General features: G+C 40.1%; 2 protein-coding genes across 5 annotated transcripts in view; one reads left to right on the forward strand and one right to left on the reverse strand.

The window, feature by feature from the left end:
• The window catches only part of LOC110978128 (lymphocyte antigen 75-like), a 47,657-nt gene extending 39,266 nt beyond the window's left edge, over positions 1 to 8,391 (reverse strand). For both annotated transcript variants that reach the window (XM_022232869.2, XM_087139659.1), the window contains exons 1-5: positions 8,231 to 8,391; positions 3,867 to 4,030; positions 2,925 to 3,046; positions 2,081 to 2,208; positions 929 to 1,149 (exon numbers count right to left, since the gene is read on the reverse strand). In XM_022232869.2, coding sequence (XP_022088561.2) covers positions 929 to 1,149; positions 2,081 to 2,208; positions 2,925 to 3,046; positions 3,867 to 4,030; positions 8,231 to 8,273 — 678 coding nt within the window. In that variant the 5' untranslated portion in view covers positions 8,274 to 8,391. The remainder of the gene's footprint in view (positions 1 to 928; positions 1,150 to 2,080; positions 2,209 to 2,924; positions 3,047 to 3,866; positions 4,031 to 8,230) is intronic.
• Positions 8,392 to 10,523: 2,132 nt separating this feature from the next.
• Positions 10,524 to 21,416, forward strand: part of LOC110978107 (macrophage mannose receptor 1-like) — a 40,410-nt gene continuing 29,517 nt past the window's right edge. For 2 of the 3 annotated variants that reach the window (XM_087139722.1, XM_022232820.2), the window contains exons 1-13: positions 10,524 to 10,639; positions 13,568 to 13,716; positions 13,967 to 14,085; positions 15,341 to 15,477; positions 15,730 to 15,950; positions 17,224 to 17,315; positions 18,090 to 18,196; positions 18,328 to 18,457; positions 19,883 to 19,965; positions 20,568 to 20,684; positions 20,833 to 20,904; positions 21,042 to 21,074; positions 21,232 to 21,390. In XM_087139722.1, coding sequence (XP_086995848.1) covers positions 10,594 to 10,639; positions 13,568 to 13,716; positions 13,967 to 14,085; positions 15,341 to 15,477; positions 15,730 to 15,950; positions 17,224 to 17,315; positions 18,090 to 18,196; positions 18,328 to 18,457; positions 19,883 to 19,965; positions 20,568 to 20,684; positions 20,833 to 20,904; positions 21,042 to 21,074; positions 21,232 to 21,390 — 1,465 coding nt within the window. In that variant the 5' untranslated portion in view covers positions 10,524 to 10,593. Of the gene's footprint in view, positions 10,640 to 13,567; positions 13,717 to 13,966; positions 14,086 to 15,340; positions 15,478 to 15,729; positions 15,951 to 17,223; positions 17,316 to 18,089; positions 18,197 to 18,327; positions 18,458 to 19,882; positions 19,966 to 20,567; positions 20,685 to 20,832; positions 20,905 to 21,041; positions 21,075 to 21,231; positions 21,391 to 21,416 lie in introns of those variants that run through there. The other variant, XM_087139724.1, reaches the window with a different exon arrangement.

The raw sequence follows: 21,416 nt of genomic DNA on the forward strand, positions 1-21,416 counted from the left end.
CACGTGCAATATCATATGCTCGTTTCAGTGTCACGGACACGAGTCGACTGCATTACTGCGTGAAGTTTTTCACGAACACGCAATGTCAAGTTTTAAATTGTCAAGGAGGCGCATTACTCCAAGGTAAATTCATTGATTTCTCCTGGCCGTTGAAAACTGCTCCCTTTTAAGGGAAAGAGAACCTGTCATGCCTGTTCTCCCCACCTTGATCCCGCGGGTGTTGTTCGCTTACTACCAACGCCAGGTAGGTCTACTTCATCGATTTTACTTAAGAAACTTAACAAGATCTTTGATTTAATGATTGAAAATGCCGCTCTGTTTTTCACAATTTTTCACAAAGCAGTTGACTCAAAAATGAAACAAGTCAGTCGAATGTAAGTTTCAGTGAATCGTATACACTGTAATCAGCCAATCTTGTGAAATTATAAAAAAAACCAATGGTGTACCCTACCTTTCATATATGTTCCTCGTTATAGTTATGGTTATTGACTATCGCCACCTAAATTAAGATATTAGCAAATGTGAAAAACCCCCGGCATAGGGCTAGGTAACTATGTTGATAGAACGCTGGTTGTAGGTTCACATCCCGCTACAGCCAATTTCTTTGTTTATTTTCACGTTTAAAAGAGACCTATATGAAACACCTAGTCAGTTTCCCTATCATGACTTTTTTGATTATACGTCATCTTGCGTCGTTTTTCAAGGTAATGGTTAAACAAATAAAATAATCAATTGCTCAGGTTTTACAATGAATATTTCAGCCAAATGCTCAGTGTGTAGAACCAACACCATGGCAACTGACGTCACACTTCGGTACTCGATATGATTTCTCTTACATATGACGTGACATTTGGTTTGCGCTCTCTCCCTCTTCATTTCAATACCTTCTTTAGTCTATTAGAAATTCCACCAAAGAAAACGTATCTACCTTATCTTGCAAACCGATCCAATAGTCACTTGTGTGCGCGGCTTGCAAATTGTCCAGATACTTTTGGTCGGCTGCAGACTTCACAGAAGTTATGTGACCACCTTTGAAGTATTTACACGTGTTTTCGGCGCCCTGCCACGTTACACCCCTGTTAAAAAACTGGTAGCATTTGCCGTTGTAGTTCGTCCAGCCGTCTGCCTCGTCGCATACTGGACTTACATCTACCGGGAAAGATAAGAGGAGTCGTAAAGGAGACATCTGAGACATCAGGATATAACGCCAAATGCCAGAATAAACCGAATTTCATTACTGTGAATGAAACAGTGTTCAGTCGGTATTTAGTGAACGACACTGCACTAAACACAGCGCCAAGGTTGTGCCCAATATAAGTATATTCTAGGTTAGTACGCACTCTTATGTTCCGATAGTATTCTGCACGAATGAGCATGTTCAACATCTCTCGGGGCTGCAAACACAGTTAGACACTGTAAACCAGTTCACTAATAAACTCTAATTTATGTGTGCATGCGCATAAATGGCCAGTGGACGCAACAACCTTGAGAGGCCCATTGAAAATGTACACGGCCAAAAAATTCAACTCATGTCCTCTTCAGCACTTTTTTCAGTTTTATCTTCGGAAAACCGCCTCAAATCATTAAAGCTAGTACTTTCTGGTGTAAGACGAATTTTTGTTTCGTTCGTTCGAAGCGCACAAGTTCGAAAGAAATCAAGAGGGTCACATTCTGTGTGAGATATAAAACAAACTGCGCGATACGTTTGGGCACCATCCACCATTCTCGTTCAACGACGTTAATTGATGCAACATGTAATTGTTTCTTCTTTTGACGAGTGCTATTAAGGGAGTATCCGTGTGAAGTGACTGCTGTTTCCATTAACTCCATTTTTCTACACGTACAAGTAGTGGATATAGTGCGAGTAGTACCCTGAAGTAATAATGGTTTAATTGGACATGATCGTAAAAGGACTGCTGTTGATTTCTTTTGACCTCCTGTACAATGTGAAATCCTTTTAGACCAGAAAGTAATTGATAATGATTTTAGTGGGTTTTCCCAAAGATAAAGTGAAAAAAGTGCAGAAGCGGTATGCGGGATTTGATAATGCCCCATGAATGGTATTTGATGCCTCACTTACTGGAACTTCTACTGCAGATGTAATACTTAGTTTTTGAGCAGCTATCATCGTTCCATTTCGCCGAACTGGCATACATCGTGACACAGTCTTCATTACCAGAGTTGTTTGGCTCGCCAGGATTCCAATTTCTGAAAGAAACAACTAGAGCTATGAGTTATATCTGACATTTGGTTTTGATGTACACTACTAAATCAATAGTTTTACATAATGATGACGTCACACTTTGTTTATATGTGCACTTTCCTATGGAGGCGTTGGGAACAATGGTTGACGTCATCAGTAATGAGGTTAAATTCCAATGAAAGAGATCAATTCAGGTCTGGGAATGTGAATCGTCAATATACTCCCCTGGAATACAGGTATGCCTATTCAGTACCATATTGTATTAAATGACAATGACCCTTCAAGCCAGAAACCAGAGAAGTCTCACCGAGTGAGGTATTTGGCAGTAATTTTGAAGGCTTTGCCCATATACGTAATGATTAGTGAGTCAGCCAGCTTGGAGTTTCAACAAGGGCAGGTCGTCGAAAATCAAGCGCTCGATGTCGGGCTAGAGCTAACATGTTCGGCGCATGTGGGTAAACATGCGGGTATTGGTGTTCTCAAATGACCTGCCGTCAGTACGCTTCATTTTAATGATCTGCCGGTTGAAATATCGAACTGGCTCATTAATGCACATTAGCCGTACATCTTAAAACCCCTTTTCCTGGTCAAATTATTGTCCAGAAAGGGTCAAATACGACCCAAAATGGGATAATTTTTTGACCCAGAAAAGGATCACGCCAAATGGGACCCGATTCCGGGTCAATCTGACCCGGGAGTTTTTTGAGTGATATAAGCTTACGTGTAACTGGAACTCGTAATAGGCGTCCCGTCTATCCATTTGAACGTGTTCTCCGCGATCACGTCGTGCAGTCCGATCCAGAACTGACCACCGACTCCAGTGAGAACATTTTTCAAGAAAGTCTTCAGGGAAATTGGATACAAATTAGTCATTGAAAACTGAATTCTCAGTTGCAACACCATTTGTTTAAATATTTTCCTCCCTCCCTGATTTTTTTCCAAACAAGATAAAACAGAAACATAATTTAATCCGAATGGTAGAAAAAAAACGTGCTCACAAAAATAGCGTAAAGAGGTTTTAACATATAGTGAAGAGCTAAAGCATAGGATTTGTATTCAAAAGCATGCATATGGACGATGACAAAAACTACTTCAAACTGGTTCAACATAATACGCAAATTAAATTAATGATTCAGGAAACGTTAGCAGTCGAATTTATAAAATATGCGTGATGAAGATAAACTTAGAAGGTCAGTTTTAGGTGATTTGGCAAATTAAAAGTCAATTGGTGATTCCAGCTTCAAATAACCATGACTAATAATGTCTTTGGCTAACTTCTTTGCTTTTTTCAGTTGTTGTTAGCAAAACTGGAAATTCCACACATATTTTAAGCATTGGAGACAGTTCCAGTGATTGATTAACCAGATTCATTCGCTCTCCAAATCATCTTCTTGTTCCACGTTTCTACAGGATAACCACGGAATGGCTGTAATGATTATTAAAGTTCATAGTCTAATACATAATCTACAAACTTTAATTTCTACGGTAAATACTGAAAAAGAACTAACTCATGAATTGTTTTTGACCAACGACCTTTTCAAAAGTTTCCCATTTGGTAAGATGTGTGAAGATGAGTTTGTTTTCCAGCCATTATTTTACTGTTGAGCCCACGTCACAAGCCATTTTCCCGTTGATTCCCAATGACACTATGCATGCCCCTTACCGTAGTTGCTGCGTCAGGAATGATGGCGAGATTTCCCCCTTTCTTTTGGCATCTCTTTTGGGCCGTGCCCCATGTGCTAAACGAGGAAACCACTAAGAAGCATTTGTCGTTCAGCTGTTGCCAGCTCCCTCCACACTGCGGCACAGGAGGATTTTGAGCGGTGGCTGCACAATATAAGCAAAGAGGAAAACGAAATAATCAATTGCATTGCATTGAAATGTCCTAACAGACACAGACCTCGTGGAAACCATGTTTAGCCCTCAGCTGACAGAACAAATCGAATTCGGATTATCCGTAGTGTTGACGACTGACTCGGGTGGTGTGAATCTGTTTTGATGGGGGAAGGGGAGGAAATAACGCAGTGTAACAAATCATTTCACTCAAATATTGAAACACTTTCATTATCTTGACTGTCTTGAGATACCTTAGGCCAGTGGTCTGGATTCACAGTGTTCAGCACCTTTAGGGCATACCCATTCGAATGAAGTCAGGCAGGAGGGGAGTTCAACATATACGGCATCCCCTGCACTTGACTCTGCATTTTACCAAACTTGAAATGTTACCAAACGAGTATTATCAACAAACATTTTCCCATGTGCAACCTCTTCCCTTTTTATCCCAACGTCCCTCCACAAATACACTGCCCTAACTATTAAGAATAGTTTAACGGTTAGTTTTCAAGAACTGCAGTATAGTTTCGAGCATGTTTTAAGTTACAGCTACTAATATATCGCTTTTCTCAAAGTATAGTTCTTAAAATCCACGAATGCTCCTGTTTAGTTCAAGTACTTTTCTAAGACAGCCTTAAAATACACATATTTCTGACCTGAGTATCCAACACCGACTACTTGTAAGAAATTCTACGCAAATAGAAGAAAACGTCAAACAAACCAAAGGGAAAAATTCTTAATTCAAACTAAAAACAACAAAATAAAACAGACAGAGAGTGAATTTTAAGAATGAATGATAAGATTCTTGAGGTGATAAATGAAATGGTCCTCTCTGGATGGAATAGAACGTTCCGTGTACAACCGCATTAGATGATTCTCTTTGCGGGGATGTGAAACATTCAATGTTTGCTTTACACAACGCTTGAACACATTATTGGTGGGCGTAAACCTTGCACCAACTAACACACGTCGGACGGTCAAAGGTGAAGAAATGAAATAAAGTCTGCTGAAAGATAAATGAACAAGCTGAAGCGATATCTCCCGCAAGTAAATGTAAACTTCAGGGCATTGTACAAAACCCGTTTTAGAATATTATCCAAGATCAAAGTGCAGTATATTTGCCATGAGTTTGAAATTCGTCTGTAGAAATTCATCACCACACGGTGAAAAGGCCTCAGCAATGGGAATTTTGGTGGAATTTAGGATTATACACATCATTTCATCCTCCCAGAAACCTGCACACGTACATTTGGAAGTAAAACTTCATGCATTTTTAGGTCCACGGCAGAAAGTCTGAGATTTTGTCCCACGGTGAAAGAGAAATTGGTCCTGTTTAGTCGACAATGTACAAAGTTTGTAAGGACGGATCATATGGCAGGGACAGACAGAACCAGATACTGCAGTTCTTAACTAGAAAGCTAAAAGTTTTCCCCAAATTTTTAGCAACTTGGTCTTCTTTGTAAAAAAGTACTGTTCATTTTTTTGATGCTAGAGTGCTCTCAAAGGTCTCCGTGCACGTGGGAAATAAATGAGATTGGTACAATCTGTAACACTTGTACATTTATGATATATGAATAACTTTTCAAGAATGGGGATATTCCTTTTATCCAAAATAGCTATTTTTATAAACCAAATTACCAGGCAACAATGTTGCAGTACGAGATGCGATGCTTCTGGCAAAATTACATAGGTCGCCAAGTTATCTTGATCTATGGTAAAATACCTCACCATTTCTGCTACAAATTGCTTTGGGCCTTGAAACCATTACTTCCATGGTCGAATGTAAGCTTCACATTTCTGATTCAAAATGAAGTCGTTTAATGCTAAATATTTGATGAAATCTGATCCCCAAAGCTGTAAACTTTATTCAAGGTTGATTGGTGAAAAGTACTCATTTATGCAATTTCATCTGTTTTAAAGGGCAGCTTTTCTTATTATGTCCACATATACTGCGCTCGTCCATGTACATACGCACAATGCACTTTAATTGTTCTGTCGGTTACGTCACAACCTAAAAGGGTTCTTTATGCATCAGGTGAGAAAATTTGCTTGCAAAATACAGTTTTTTTCTTTTCGTGCATGAGTACCGAAAACGTAATTTCTTTGGAGGATCTGATCTGAGTAATCCTGAAATTGAATGTATATTCCAAGCATGGCGTTGCCCTGTTTTAATGACTTCGGTATTGCATGGAACCAGGTACAAACGTCTTATCTGCATGTCAAGTGGTATTTACCTTTGTCAGGTAAGCTTGGCTTGATTCCTAACTAATTACTAGTATTGGCATGAACAACTACAGTTCAACGTCCAAGCAGATATCATCGATAAATACGATATAATTGTATGGAATTTGACGGGCTGTTATCTGAGCAGACTAGCTTTTTTGTAGGTTTCTGTACATAGGCATAGTTGTCTGTTCGTTCAATCAGCACGACAGATGAACAAGCCTATTTTTCTTTCGATCTTGAGTTTGTTTTGGTTTTACCTTTTAATTAAAATGAGACAAAAAATACTAAAATGAATAATCCTGATTGACAAATTTACTTGTCCTCAAATTTGTTGAAATTCCTTCCCATTTTCACAAAGAAAAAAAGTGGCCCCATTCATGATTTGTTTCAAATTTCTTTTTTTTTCAAAATTAACCTGGGAATGTGATGAATACAATTTTGTGTAATCTTTTTTGTAACCAAATCTCCTGAAATCAGCAAAGATGGGCAAAGATGAACTACACTGCATTTATCGTTTTCAGGAAGATGTTTTCCATAGTTAGAGCGTTAGCAATAACATGATAGGGACAAAGTTTACTCCGTAATTGTATACAAATATAAAAATTAGCACCTGGCACGCTCTATGGCAAAAGCATTTACTTTGTGCCGTTTTCACAGAGACAATTTGTCACACGAAGTATAGTGTTTTCATGAAGAAACAAAAGTGCTTCTTTACAACATAAACACATTTTTATTGATTTCTATAAATACTATTTTGTAGTCATCTGTCATTTCAGATCTTCCTTCCATTAAGTAACATTGGTTAAGTAAAAGGAATACTATGTACCGGGGAAACGGTGATTGGAAAAGATACAAACTTTAAATGCGATTTTCTCAAAACTTAGGTGTCCCTCTCTGGCAAGATTTTTGTCTCTTCATGCAAACGTTGGCAAATTTAGGGATTGGACCAAAACCTTACACCAAACCTAACCTTGAAAATTTATTGTGTGCAGTTAATGAAAAAACACTGATACATGATATATTGACGAAAACCTCCATCTGCAGTTTCTGAATCAATGAAAATCTCATCCGAAATGTACCTAATCTTTCCCTATCTTATAGTTACACCTTTTGCTTTTGTCCTCTTAGAAAGTGGCAAGGTGTGCCTTCATAACACCTCGAAATTTATTCTCCGATAATTTTGTCCGGAACTGGAAACTACTTTTACGACAAGAACGTCAAGTTACGCCCAGTGGGCTTGTGTGGCGCATTTGTGGCACAGATTCTACAAAACTAAAGCACGTATGTATTTTGGACTGCATCTTTTTTTAACGACTGTTTATTACTAAAGAAAACATGAATAACGCTTACACTTTGATTGTTTTCGAGAGAATTTAAAAAAACGGGTGATGGGGGAGGAGGGAACACGACTTGAAGCTTTTTTGGTCGATACAGTTATCTGCAACCTTTCAGGTAAGCGTCCATCAATCCTCGACGAGACGCAGTTATATGAAAACATTTTATCACGTATGAACGTAATGTGAACGCATATGAGTTTTAAACTGCTGCAATCATCTCAAAAATGCAGTTTACACATCGAATTATTTTCGAAGGTTTAAGAGTTCGAATGAAATCAAAACCGTCTATTTTTTGCCGACATCCCCGTTTAAAAATGCTCTGTGCTTCGGCTGGTACAAAACGTGCACGGCAAGGACCATGTTACTTAACCATTGAGACTGTGCTGTACATGTATTAGGATTTGGCATTAGCTTCAAAATGACGTGCACATGCGTATTTGTTGCAGCACCATGAACGCAGGTGGGCTAAAACTCGCGGTTTCAACCTACGGCGTCTTGCATTCAATCGTGTGTTGACTGTCTTGTACCCTTTCACCGTGGCGTGATCGTTAAGGTTTGGTTACCCAAACATTTTCCACATGAGTATTTTATTACAAGTTTACAATTAATAGAGATGTTGTGCACGTCTTACCAACTGCCAGCAGGGAGGTGCATAGAAGGATACACAGTCTCATCGTTTCCAGCCCTCCATAAGCCACAAAGAGGAAAAGTGTGATCTAGACACCAACACGCTTCTCCGGGGGGCGTGTAAAGCTCGTCCCGAACGTAGACCAAGGCGATATGACTGGTGAATCAAACCTCGTTCCTATTGAAAAACCTTGATTATTGTAAATAGTTGATAGCAAGGAGCTCAAAATCCACCGGACTCCTGTCCCCAATAATTGCCAGGTTTTGGGGTCTATAATGACCCAAAACAGAAATTAATGTGTTTATTTACGCTATCGCGTATTTGCACATCAGAGATGACAGAAGGGTCGGAAGATCTATCTGCCGAGAGTTTCTTAATGGTAGGTTTTTAAAATGAATTGCTCTCGTTTGCTCTGGAAGAGTTAAGCAAACAGCTCTACTGGAAATATATGGAATTTTTTTTAATATCATTCGTGAACATGTAAATAGTGACAGGGAGTAGGCTACTTGCTAATTTTTCTGTTCTTTGTTTACTGTGTGTACAAAGAAAAAGGAGACAACAATAAACGAGCACGGGACGCAAAGATGTGTGAAATAATGGAAAAGAACCTCTTAAGGTTTACCAAGTACAAGTATCGTATGACCCACCATGTGCTGGTCTGACATCGGTAATTATTCAAGACTGAGACAGCGCTAGTAATGTAGAAGTTTCGCTAATTTCTAGTTTGCAAAGAATATTGAAACTAAGGCTAGTATACAGGACGTGCATATTTTAGGGTGAAGCAAACCACTTTATGCGTTGGCAACAAATAAAGCAGACAAAGAACAAAGCTCTCAAACCAGCTCTCTAAAAAAAATAACAGGGACATATTGACGAGGTAGACTGGCTCCTTATCAGCACTGAGCTGAAGGGGTGTAGGAGCTGAAAACTGTGATGACGACTACAACGGAAATACGGATGTATTTCAGATACTGGATTCTGGATTCTGTTTTTGGATTGATTGGTCCATGTTTTCAAATTCGTGGATGCATTACATACTGAACGAGAAGTCCTCTTCCTTTGATCAATTTCATTCACAGGTCCGCAATGTCAGATGACCAGTGGTCAAGACTACTTCTACCCATGATTTAGCTGTTCTTAATTTGCTACAGAAAAGGAACAAAGTAAGGTCATTGATGTATACAACGATCCTTTGTGTATGGGTTTTGAAAAATATATAATCTGGAAAATGTAACTTCACTTATGGTCATTCCCTTAGCATTCAAAGACCCCCAAAATGTACCAAGTCTTGGGCTTATGTGGCGCATTTGTGGCACAAGTTTTACAAATCAAAAGCACATATATTGCTGGGACTGCATCTTTCTTTAACAGCCGTTCATTACTAAGGAAAAATACCCTAAGGCAGGTGTTTTAAAGATATATTTAGGAAAATGTAATTTTACTTATCGTCCTTCTCTAAGCATTCAAAGACCCCCGAATTAGCCTCACTCCTCAGAAAACCCAAAAAAAGTTAATAAAAGAAATTATATTTTTAGGGCCCAATCAAACAATTAAATTGATAAACCATAAATAAAACCCTCCTTGAACTTGTTTCTGGTTCTGGCACTGACAACGACGAAGGTCTTAAGTATCTTTGCTTTGAGGCGAATGGTGGCGGCTTGGAACTTTTTTGGAAACAATTGTCCATTTCTTTTTCTTGCAAAGGGAAGGAAGGTGCCAGTACCGTTCCTGAACTTTTAACGCAAATTCTCCTCCTTTCCCTCCGTTAAATATGCTTCTGTTCGCTTGGGACTAGAGTCTCTATAGGCATGTGTCTGCCGAAAATTAATTTGATCCTCCAATGAATAATCACTAAGGGCGTGTCTAATCAGCCAAAAGCCTTAGGAGCGGCCTGCCACGGTGCATTCAGCGCCTGTAGCCATTTGATTCCACAATGGTGAGCGTTATTTACAGCTGCAGATAAGTCCATGTTATTGTTAAAACTATCCAATAAAAGATGCAGGTGAAGTCTCTGTGTAGGTAAAGGATCGTTACGATATGTATATACATGAAGGTGATGAACTTTACTACCAGCAGCCTCTGTAAGCTCAGACAAGCTAGAATGCGATACAAAAGAAACGTTTTGCCGGTACCAATTTGTCTTCTGCAGATCCTTTGTGCTTGGGTAAATCCAAGAGTGCCATTCAAACATTCTTATCTCTGGGTCCTGTGAGACGCCGAAGAGGTTCATTCGTCGTCTTTTATTGGTTATTAAAATTTAACTTGAAGGTTCAAAGCTCCTTTTATTAGGACGGAAGGTACTTCAGGGAGTGAGGGCACATTATGCAGCCTCACTATTGAAGAAATCCCGTGTGGAAAGAAGCAAGATGAACTACCAGTTTGTCTTGCTTTTTTGGTCTTTATTGGCAGCAGGTAAGTTGCGTTAACAAACTGTGAGATTTCAAAGAATATTCTTGAAACTATTACTTGGATTGCCCTACCCGTAGACTGTACTTTTGGCATTTTGTGATCGGGTCTTCTCAAAAGCTTTGCACAGAAAATACACTCTAAAAACTTCTGTGTCATATTGACCCCGAATTGGGTCCCATTCAGCGTGACCATTTTCTGGGTCAAATTATGAACCAGAAAGGGTCAAACAAGATCCAGAAGGGGGTCCTTTTTGACCAACAAAAGGGTTACGCCGAATTGAACCTAATTCTGGGTCAATCTGACCCGGGAGTTTTGGAGTGTACCTAAAGGCTTCTGCGGGCTGGACCCGAGCTGCACAGATATAAGAACGCTGCACGGTCCAGTCAGCTTTTATCGAAGTGCACCAGCTAAAATGCCTCTTCTTCGCAAACTGACGACTAAAACTTCCTTCGAATGTTCTCTGTCTTTGAACGTATAGTTTTACATCAGTCAGTCCATAACAGATGAGACTCACCACACAGGATGTATAGTGACATCATCATGTAAAGTGACAAAAGAAGCACCCCTAAATAATTGTAATCGACTGTTGCTTTTGGTACCAAATGGAAACTTAGAATGTTATTTTTTAAGACTGAACACTTGATGTAAAAACTTGATGTTGCGTTTCGAAAATAACCTATATTATGTAATTCAACAGACTTGCTGCTATTAAAAAACACCCGGATTCAGAAAACTTGGACACTATCAGTATCGATATGAAGTGTGCGTCAACTTGATAAGGGTCTGGCCGTGCAAATCATTATTAGTTTGGTCAGGTCATTTCTGACCTCGTCGGCCATACCACAGACTGCGTCCACTGCAAAGGAACTGGAGCAACCATTTCATGCACAGACTGTACTCGCAGAAATAATCAAAGAAATGCAAGTTGGAGTTTTTTGTCCTATTTAAGGAACTCGGGATATTTGTAAAAAACCCTTTTCAGTTGACATTAGTTGCTTTGGCTAGCCACTCAAGCTCAAACCAACATAACGTTAAAAGTTTTTTTTTTGGGGGGGGCAAACAATAAGGGGAGGGGGAACTTTTCTTCTTCATATTCCTTTAGATTCCTTTAGTAAAAAGTTAGTAAGATCTAGCTCTAATGATCCGTACCTGGCTCAGATGGAAAGACAAAATCAATATCTAACGTGTCACTGTGTGATTATGATCATGCACGTGTATCGGGTCTCTTGTTCTTCGAATTGTGTTGACACAAAACTCGACTTTGTTCCAAGATGTAAAGTTACTTTGTATCTGGCGGGAGATCAGCTCTGAACACGATCTTACGTAAATGCAAAAGAGGTTTTTTCACATCTAAATTCTGTCCGATATGAGAACAAAGATTACGTTTGAGGAAAAAAGCACGACCAATCACTTGTGAGGGTTCTATCGTCCGATTTCTATGTTTATTTATGAGAAACGAGTCCACAAAGTTCTTTCAGCTTAGACGTTTGCTGTATTACAAAAGTATATTACTTATTAACGCCAGTGCTCGGCTAGGGGGAAACACAGTAGACACAACATCACGGTAAAGCAGGCAAATACCTCGAAAGTCATGTACCTGAAAACTTACATCTTTCAGTATCCTCTCCGAGCCAAACAGAAGAGGGTGTGGTTTTTTTTGGTACCCACTGGATAGGCGCGCCATGAGGCGCGCAAGTATATGCGCGTTTGACACGGAGCACGCTAAGCACGCGCAACATTCCTGCATGTATCCGGTTCGTAAGTGTGACGTCACTTCAGTATAAACCACGCTCACTGCATATGCTCTGCACATAGAGCTACATGCATTACATGGAACCATGGAACCGCGCAACTTCAGTGATCGTCCAATGGGAGCCTGCAAATCGTGGCGTGTCCGCCTTTGTGACGAAGTCACAAACCAGATGGTCTTTGCGTGCACGCAGAACGCGTGCAAGAACCCGCTTGTAACCACCTGTCTTTCTCTTCGCTGATTGGGGGTGCACTTCAGCTCGGGGCGGATAAGACGACAATGGATACTAAATTGTTTGTTTCATAAGTTTCATAAGGTTGTTCCCAGTCGGTATGAAATCTGTAATTTTTGTCTTAATTCACCATTTAAATGCCATGAATGGATCATGACGTGCGCCAGAAGTGACGGGGGATTGTTTGATAGGAAAGACGGGAATCTCCAACTTAAACCTCGTCCCTCTTTTCACTGTTGTCCACTCCACAAGAGAACAAAACATTTTCACTCATACTTTGAGATGAGATCCGTTGAGAAGAATTTGATTCATTGTCCGGCGTTGGCTAATTATGTATATCTGGTTGTACAGAAAAGCTTTGCTCCTAGCCTAAGTCGTTAATTGTGTAACTCTTAGGATGGGTATGCAACTATTTTTTTTTCATTCACATACGGTGCATGCACATCAAGTCATACACACACATAGATGTGCAATGGATTGTAGGGCACACACACTGTCTTCATTACCTCATAAGTCCAAAAGGATTTATATTAACCCTCTACCGTGGGTTAAGTTAGCTGTGGAAGTTTGTCAGATTTAAGCTATCAAATGCTATCGAAATAACTGTACGGAGTTGGGGACTTTTTAAACCACTAAGAATTTCACTGTTTCTTCAAATGAAGACCACGTTTACAACTGTACAAATAAGATAATGTCACAAGAGAGGTTTCATCGAGGCCAAACGCATTGTCGTACGTTGTTGACTTACAACAGACGCTGCTGTCATCTGCGCCGTGTGATTCACAAATGCGGCTCCTGTAAAATCAGTCACATAAAATAATACTTTGAAATCTTCTTTTCTCAGAATGATCGCTTCTGTTTGTTTCAGTCATACGATTCATAATGCTGATTCTTCGTAATTGTGATGGTCATAAATATATTTTGACGTCCCCTACTTTTGAACCAACAGTTTCTGTCGATGGTTGCGGAGTTGGCTGGGTGCAACACAACAACCTATGTTATCAAGTAGTAGCCAAGAGGGCTGATTGGCTGACTGCTCGTCAAAATTGCCACACCAAGGGAGGTGATCTTGTTGTCATACCCAACCAAGAAACAGCGGTAATATTTGAAAGCTATCAACGACAACGTGCAGTTTTTGTTTTAAAAAAAATGAAGAACTACAATGGCTGAAAATAATTTTGTTTTTGGCTCCACATATCTAGGACCAACCAAAGGCTGATGGGAGTTTAACAAACGAATCCTGCCTAAAAAGTTGTTATTATTTACTTATTGTCTTCGCTCTTTTTGTTTATTTCGGCTTTTATGCTGAAAAAAAAAACGATTCTGGATCTCTTGACCCCTTTTATAGAGCTTCTTAAATGAAACGCTGGCCGGAGTTCAAGGTTCCCATTGGATAGGCCTGCATACCCGCAGCACATCCCCGGATTTTGTATGGGTGGACGACTTGACAAATGTAACCGAGTTTTCGTGAGTAATCCCAATCAGGAATTTTATCAATACTTTTGAAATATTTTCATAAAACATTCCAGTGGATTACAGTAGTGTGAATGTTATCCTAGCTTCATCCCCTTCCATTTCCCTAAACCTTGCCCAACCCTAAACCATCCTCGAACCTCCCCTTAAAGCCAAAACGATCTTAAGTAATGTCCAGAAAGTAGCCGGAAAACGATTCAAATTAAAGCATCAAAGCAGTAAAATACCAGCCAAATTCCTGGAAAGGAATTCCAAAATCGTCTTGATCTTCTATTCAAAGTAGATTCGAAGTTGCCTGAATGTATGATCGATTTCAAACGGGCAGAGAAATGTACATGAAATTCTCCCCAAAGAGAAGAACCGACGAGGCTAAAAGCAGACTGCGTTTTAGGATCTTTGAATTTAACAAGAAGTTACCACCCCAGTTTATACATTGAAAATATAATAAAATTTCCCCACCGTGTCTGTACCCTTTGGTGTGTTTTCCAAGGGGATGTTACCGCTATGTTTTGTTCTTTGAAAATCTTAAAATAGGTTTTCAATGGTCTAAACATGCATTCTGGTGTACATGCAAAGGCAGGTGCCTATAGTAAAACCGCATGAGCACAGAGCAAATCAATTGGGCAATGCCATAAATTAGCGTCCCTTCTACTATAATAACTGCTATCTACTGTGCATGGTAATTAATCTAAACATCACACAACGTTTGTTTATGGTATAACTTTCGCACAAGGACAACGACAGCATGTATTTGTCATAATACCGAGTCAGGAACCTAGCAAATTGTACGAAGGTCGGTGGTCGTAAGGATATTGTAGTGATAAGACTTTAAAACGGAGGAGGTTTTTTTTAAATATATGTCTTAGACCGTTTTCTAATACTCAACTTCGTCTCCGTCGTAGGCTTCGTTCCCAAAACCAATCCCCGATTGTGGGCCTGACGCGTTAAAATTACGTTGGATTACTGAAATTTGTGGCTTTCTTTCATCTTGTTTGATGTTCTGTGGCACTATTAGACTGGTTACTGCGCTTACAGCTTCAAAGTCAGCTAGTAAAAAAACAGTTGAAGCCTGAGACGGAGCCGAATTGAGTATTTGAAAACGGCCTTATTTTCATGACATCATAGGTTCATCAAGGAAATATGTGTCGACCTACCGACGCCCTCATTCCATCCTTTCACTTCCTCTATAAATTAATGGCCTCTGACTTGTATGTGAAAAATTTATTGTTGGTAATGTGTCACCCTACAGCAACTGGGCTCCCGCTCAACCGAACTATTCGTCTTTTTCAAGTGAAGAATGCGTATACATTTCAAGCGGTTCTGGTCTGTGGTACTCTGCCAGTTGTGATTGGTTGTCTTATCCTTACATCTGTCAACGCGAGATGGGTAAGTCACTCTGTTGGCACACTGATACCGTCACGCCTTGAACCCTTAGCCCAAACCCTCCACCATGAAATCCAAATACGGTTTAGTTGAAATGTGTTTAACTTCTTTGACTTTGCAGCGCGAACATTTCCTTCGTTATCAAACAAGACAAAGAGACCGTACGCGTTCGCTTTTGATCGTGCTCATCAACCCACTTGCTTTTCATGGCGCGCAGACTAGCATTCCCCTCAGGGTCTGTTTACTCAATCGCAGGTATTCTACCAAAGTGTGACGTCGTCAACGGCTGGCGAAGTCACAATGGCAAGTGCTACAAGGTGTTGAATGAAAAGCTTAAGTGGCAGAGCGCAGAAGAGTCTTGTGCCTCTTATCCAGGCGGCCATCTTGCCTCGGCTAGTAGCCACGATGATGTGATGTTTATTACCAACATGTGGGTCACATCTGGCTCATCATTCTGGATTGGACTATCAGATAAGGTCAGTCAATCACTGAATATTAAGTTCAAATTGAATTTGGCCTTGTTGAGGAGTGCGATATATGCGTCTTAGGTAACGTATCCGACCCGAGCAGAAGCACCCCCCATCGGTTGAAAAGAGCCATGTTTGTGGTGAGGGTTCATTTTTGGTAACGTACCAGTGCAGTTCTCACCTAAGGAGCCTCCATTGTTGGGAAAATTGCGCCCTCTTTTGGTCCCGCTCGGGCTTCCAAGGAAGATCTCAGCGGAGAAACCAGTTCAACAGCCAGCTGCTTTACATGGAATTGTAAGCCATACTCTTCTAGAAGGGGCGGGGGGGACAGAATTTTCACAGGAGGAGCAGTTGCCATTCTTACTCCCCTTGGCTACGCATAATGCACGGCTTTTTGAAAAACCTATTTTAAATAGGTACGTCTACACTCAAATGACGCATATCAAAACAACAACCCCCAACCCCCATTTTTCATGGGGGGGGGACAAATGTTTCTACACAGGGCAGTTGCCCCCCACCCCGGCATCCCCTTGGCTACGCCCCTGACAATATCTCTACGGACATTTAAATAAAAAGTCAGACACATGGATATTCAACATGACCAAGGTGTAGAGTTACTGCGTCGGCTATGCACAAATAAGGGCGCACCTAAAAGCAATCTTCTAAAATATTGGCCTGGGTTCCACTGCTGCCTCCCAAGTCTGGATTAATTCATTCCGGACCTCAATGAGATTTTCCATTTCGGATCAAGCAATATTTTACATCCCATAAAAGGAGCTGACGTTTCTGTCACCGAAAAGTTAATTCAAGAGGAGCTCAGTGAAATCACGAAATTGAAGCCGGAGACAGGAGCAAAAGATGAACCAAAGGTTTCGGAAAATTGCATTCTAGACACTCATGGAGCAGAAGAGGCGGAGTGACTTTACGCTTTGTAGGAAGTCTGATGTCAGTCCTACTAAGGACCAGATTTAATATTATTATTGTTCCCTATGTAAGCCCTTGGTTTTGTAGGTACAAGTATAAATCCCATCTTCCTGTTTATCATTGAAGCCTCGCTTTTCGTGAATATGCTGAAATCTTCAAGCCATGAACAGGCTAGTTTATTTTCCCCAAGTGGAAAATTTAGATGTAAACTGTTCTTCTGTTTGTGTGTGAATGTAACTATTAGTAGACACTACATTTTTCTACCGCCACAGAGCGAATTGTTTTCACAGCCCTCGCCCAACTTTCAAATCTCAGGTTTTTTTTTCAATAAACGACCTTCTTTTTTTCTGTCCTACAGAATCGCACTGTCGCGGGGGACTACGTGTGGTCGGATGGTTCCACGTACACTGACGCGTACACCAACTGGGAGAACAGTCAACCAAACAATGAGTAATCATTAGCGTCTAATGGCCCACAGAAGAGCTAAAACGCTACGATGCGAGTTGAGTTGGGAAAAACGGCCAAATGCCGTTCTTCTAGGCGGCGATATATTTTATTATACAATATTCTGGTATACAACAGATGTACTTTCTTATGGGAAAATGGTTTCATTACCAGTCTTGTGAGGAGACTAATCGTCTCGTCTCGTGGAAACTTACCCTGCATAGATGTTTGACTTAACATCCCTTAGAAAAATTCCCCGAGAGCCACAGTTATATAGCCTTTTTGTTTCCCCGGGGCCTTGTGCAAAAATTCGCTTCTTAGTCAGCAACTATAAGCACTTTTCTTGCGCTGGTGAGGTACACATAGAAGAGCGGGTTGAGAGGGTTGATTATTTTGGAGTCACACGTAGATAACATTTAATGAAAATTTCTAGGGAGCAGTTCATAGACAACCAGCCACCATTACGCCAGCACTTGTGTGAAATTTTAAGCCTGCTACAGTTCAAAAAGTATTCATTTAACGTTTCCTGTATTGAACTGAGGTTTCAGTTTGACCGAAATTGCTGTATGGTTTGAGAGTCTATATCAGATATGAATTGACTAATAGATAATTTCATGAATTGTATATTTTTTATGTGAATAGTTCATTCACAATTTCAATATTTACCTTCGAAGAGATTTTCGCGAGGAATTGTGGAACTTTTACAAATGCTGACAACGAAATCTAATAATTGTTTCTCATTGATCAATTGCCTTGATTTTTTGAAAATGCTAATTTCAGTTACTTCGGCGATGGTGGTGACTGTGCAGTAGTCGGGGAAGAAGGCGAATGGCGTATACGACGATGCACCGCAAGTTGCAGACACCTATTGTGCGCTATATCGGAAGGTTGATAGTGTGTTTGCCTATTGGACTGTCTTTTAATCTTAAGAATTTCACCCAGTTTAAATTGATTGTGAAAGAAATACATAAAAGGACACCTCACCTTTTAATTAGTGCTACTTTCCTCTTTTTTACAGGCACCTGTGCACAAGGATGGCATATCGTAAATGGGCACTGCTATCAAGTAAATTCTTACGCACGTAAGACGTGGACGGATGCTAAACGTCACTGCGAGGCGCAGGATGGATACCTTGTGACTGTTCAGGGGTAGGTACTGAGTATGGGTTTGGGCTGTAGCAAGTAATTACTTATTCATACACGGAGCCTGAATAATTCAGTTACAATTTCTTCAGTGTACTTGCTCCTACAGATATGTATGGGGTCCTTTGGATATCTTTTGGCCAAGAGTTGGGTTCTTAGAAAACCTCATCAGTAGGACTATTGTATTAACTTGCCTTTTGTAACCATCGTCCGATTAACTTAGAACTATTAGCTATAATTCTAATTGGCTTTTGTAAATGCGAAGGGGATGTATTCAACGCTAGAAGAGCATGCACAGGTCTTCTTGCTCTCCACCATGCGCTTTGAGACATTGATACCCACCAACACGGCTGTCGCACAATAACTGATTTGGTGCTCTTTACATCTAACTCTGCCATGTAACTACATTATTCACATCGGGTTAATGTTTCTCGTCATGGTCTCTTTGATGTTCAACTCCTCTTCACGAGGGTAAACCTGACCACTCTAGGTCGCAATACGCAACCACCTCCAGACGGTATCTTTTTCTATGCAAATTTTACTTGTTAAAATCTCTGGCAAGCTACAGCCAGGCTGAGTGTTTTGACATAACATGAGCTTAAGAATCTATTATTGCATACTCTTGCGCAGCTATTGCCGCAATGGTTTAAACAAGGAACACTTACAGGTACGAGGGGCGGACATTTCGATGCATTAACCAACATTGTGTGAAATCATTACTTATAGCCACTATTTTCCTGTTTCGTTGCGACCCGTCGTTCATTGGTTCCGAGTGCTTCAATCTCTTCAACCGTTGAGGAGTGTGAGCACTGGTCACAACTTTCTTCATTCCATCTACTAATTTTGGAATATGACAATAACGATTGTGTAAATGATTCCTTCAACTGTTCAGTCTAACTGTGATAACTTGATCTGTGGTACTCACCAGTTTTGTATTAACTGCTACGAAGGAAAAAATGTTTCTTTTGATTTTACTGTTTCATTTCTGTGTTTGATACCGAGCTTCGGTTTCACAAATTTGAACCTGAGCCCGATATCAAACACGGAAATGAAACAAAGGTCCGGAAAAACCGTTTCAAATTCGAAGATAAGTTATCTTCGAATTTGAAACGGTTTTTCCGGACCTTTGTTTCATTTCCGTGTTTGATATCGGGCTCAGGTTCAAATTTGTGAAACCGAAGCTCGGTATCAAACACAGAAATGAAACTCAAAGTAAAGACCCTTTATCTTTACAGAGCTCCATTTTCCGCTGGAAAAGTACAGCTATCAAGTTATCTAATGTACATTAAGCAAACGTTTTGAACTATGTTTGGTTGACAATCTCGACAAAGCCAAGATTAAGTAACGGTGCTAGAAAACCAGTGACACCGACTTAAATTCAAATGACACTTTTTGTTTTCTCAGAGATAAATGTGTAAAATGTATTTTCAGGTCTTTCGAAACAACGCTGATTCAAGGTTTCCTGCAAGATCTGACAGATTTGGGTGTCAAAACGCTCTTCATCGGCATATCAGGTCAGTCGGCCCGTTTTGCTGGCATAAAGCCAATAAAATGCAACAATTAAATGAAACTGAGAACTACATCATTGCAATTTGGGGAAACTGTGAGGGACAATGATGCTTATTTATTCATTAGATGACATCGATGCACGGTTTATTCAAACAAAGCACAGCGAATGGTGCAACAACAAAATGAAGATGGTCCGAAGATTATTACCTCAGTTTGGGTTGTGGTAACCTCCAGTCGTAGAGAGCCTGCTTCCGAGACCACAATCACTCCGTCGAAAAAGGTCAACTTTAACCCATCAGCTTCCAGCTCTTCATTACATCCTCATTAGGCTTTGCTATATCTACATTCAGTTTTCTGACCCAGTTTTGCTACTCACAATGAATGCTGACAGGTTTCCAAAATAATAAAAATGTCATGGAATTTTCTTCTTGCCGGAAAACTTATATGCCAATACCAACCATTGGCTCGTCTTTGGCCTTACAATTGGGGTCAGCCATCACCCTCAAGATATAGAAGATTTACCCCGTAAATTTTCCGTTCTTATAATCTATAAAGTCATCTGTGGTTTGTTGCTAACAAACTGCTTGTTTACTGCTTTGACGAGCAGACCAGAAGGAGGACGGTGTGTTTAGGTGGGTGGATGATGCCCCAACAACATACGACAACTGGGCACCGTCTCAGCCGATGAACACAAATCACACGGACTGTGGATATATCTTTACTGGTTTGTTTCATCCATGTTCTTTGGCATATCTGTGCATTTCACGTGTGTTTCAAGTTTGTTAAGAAAAAATATCAGAAATTGCTTTAAAGCCAGTTTGAAAGAAAAGTTTTAAATTTTTTGTTTCATTTTGGTCAAATATTTACCGTAGGCAATTTAGCTGCGGAGTGGATGACTGGTAATTGTTTTGAACTTGGTGCTTACATCTGTGAGATATCTGCAGGTATTGTAATAATTCAGTCCTCTTTCTGTCTAAGAACTTAATAACAATACAGATTTAAAGACTTTTGATTCGCCAAACAGTAACAATTTGGTCGTGTATTTGCTAAAATTGGTATGTTTGTTCTTATTTATTTACAGGTGTTCCCGTAAACCCTGTGCCACCTGAAATGGGTGAGTTGGGTATGCAACGTGAAAGGAAAATACTCCTACATTACAACGTTTTGTTTGACTTTATGAAAAAATCCAATCAAAACTGAACGTTAACGTTGCAATAATAAAAAATACAGATACTCTAAAAGCTCCATTGCTTTTCTCTCTTTATTCTCAGAAACGGGCAAGTGCGAGCCTGGATGGGCTCTTCATGGTAACTTTTGCTACGAGTTTAGCCTTGAAAAACAGACTTGGGCAGATGCCAATACTTCCTGCGTGAACTTGGGAAGTCAGCTGGCCAGCATACACGGTGACAGAGAGCAATCGTTTTTTTCAAGTGAGAATCCCCATTATTAACTATTA

Source organism: Acanthaster planci, linkage group LG08 (genome assembly GCF_054643075.1).
Source record: "Acanthaster planci isolate LZ-2023a linkage group LG08, COTS_SCS, whole genome shotgun sequence".
Taxonomy (NCBI): Eukaryota; Metazoa; Echinodermata; class Asteroidea; order Valvatida; family Acanthasteridae; genus Acanthaster; species Acanthaster planci.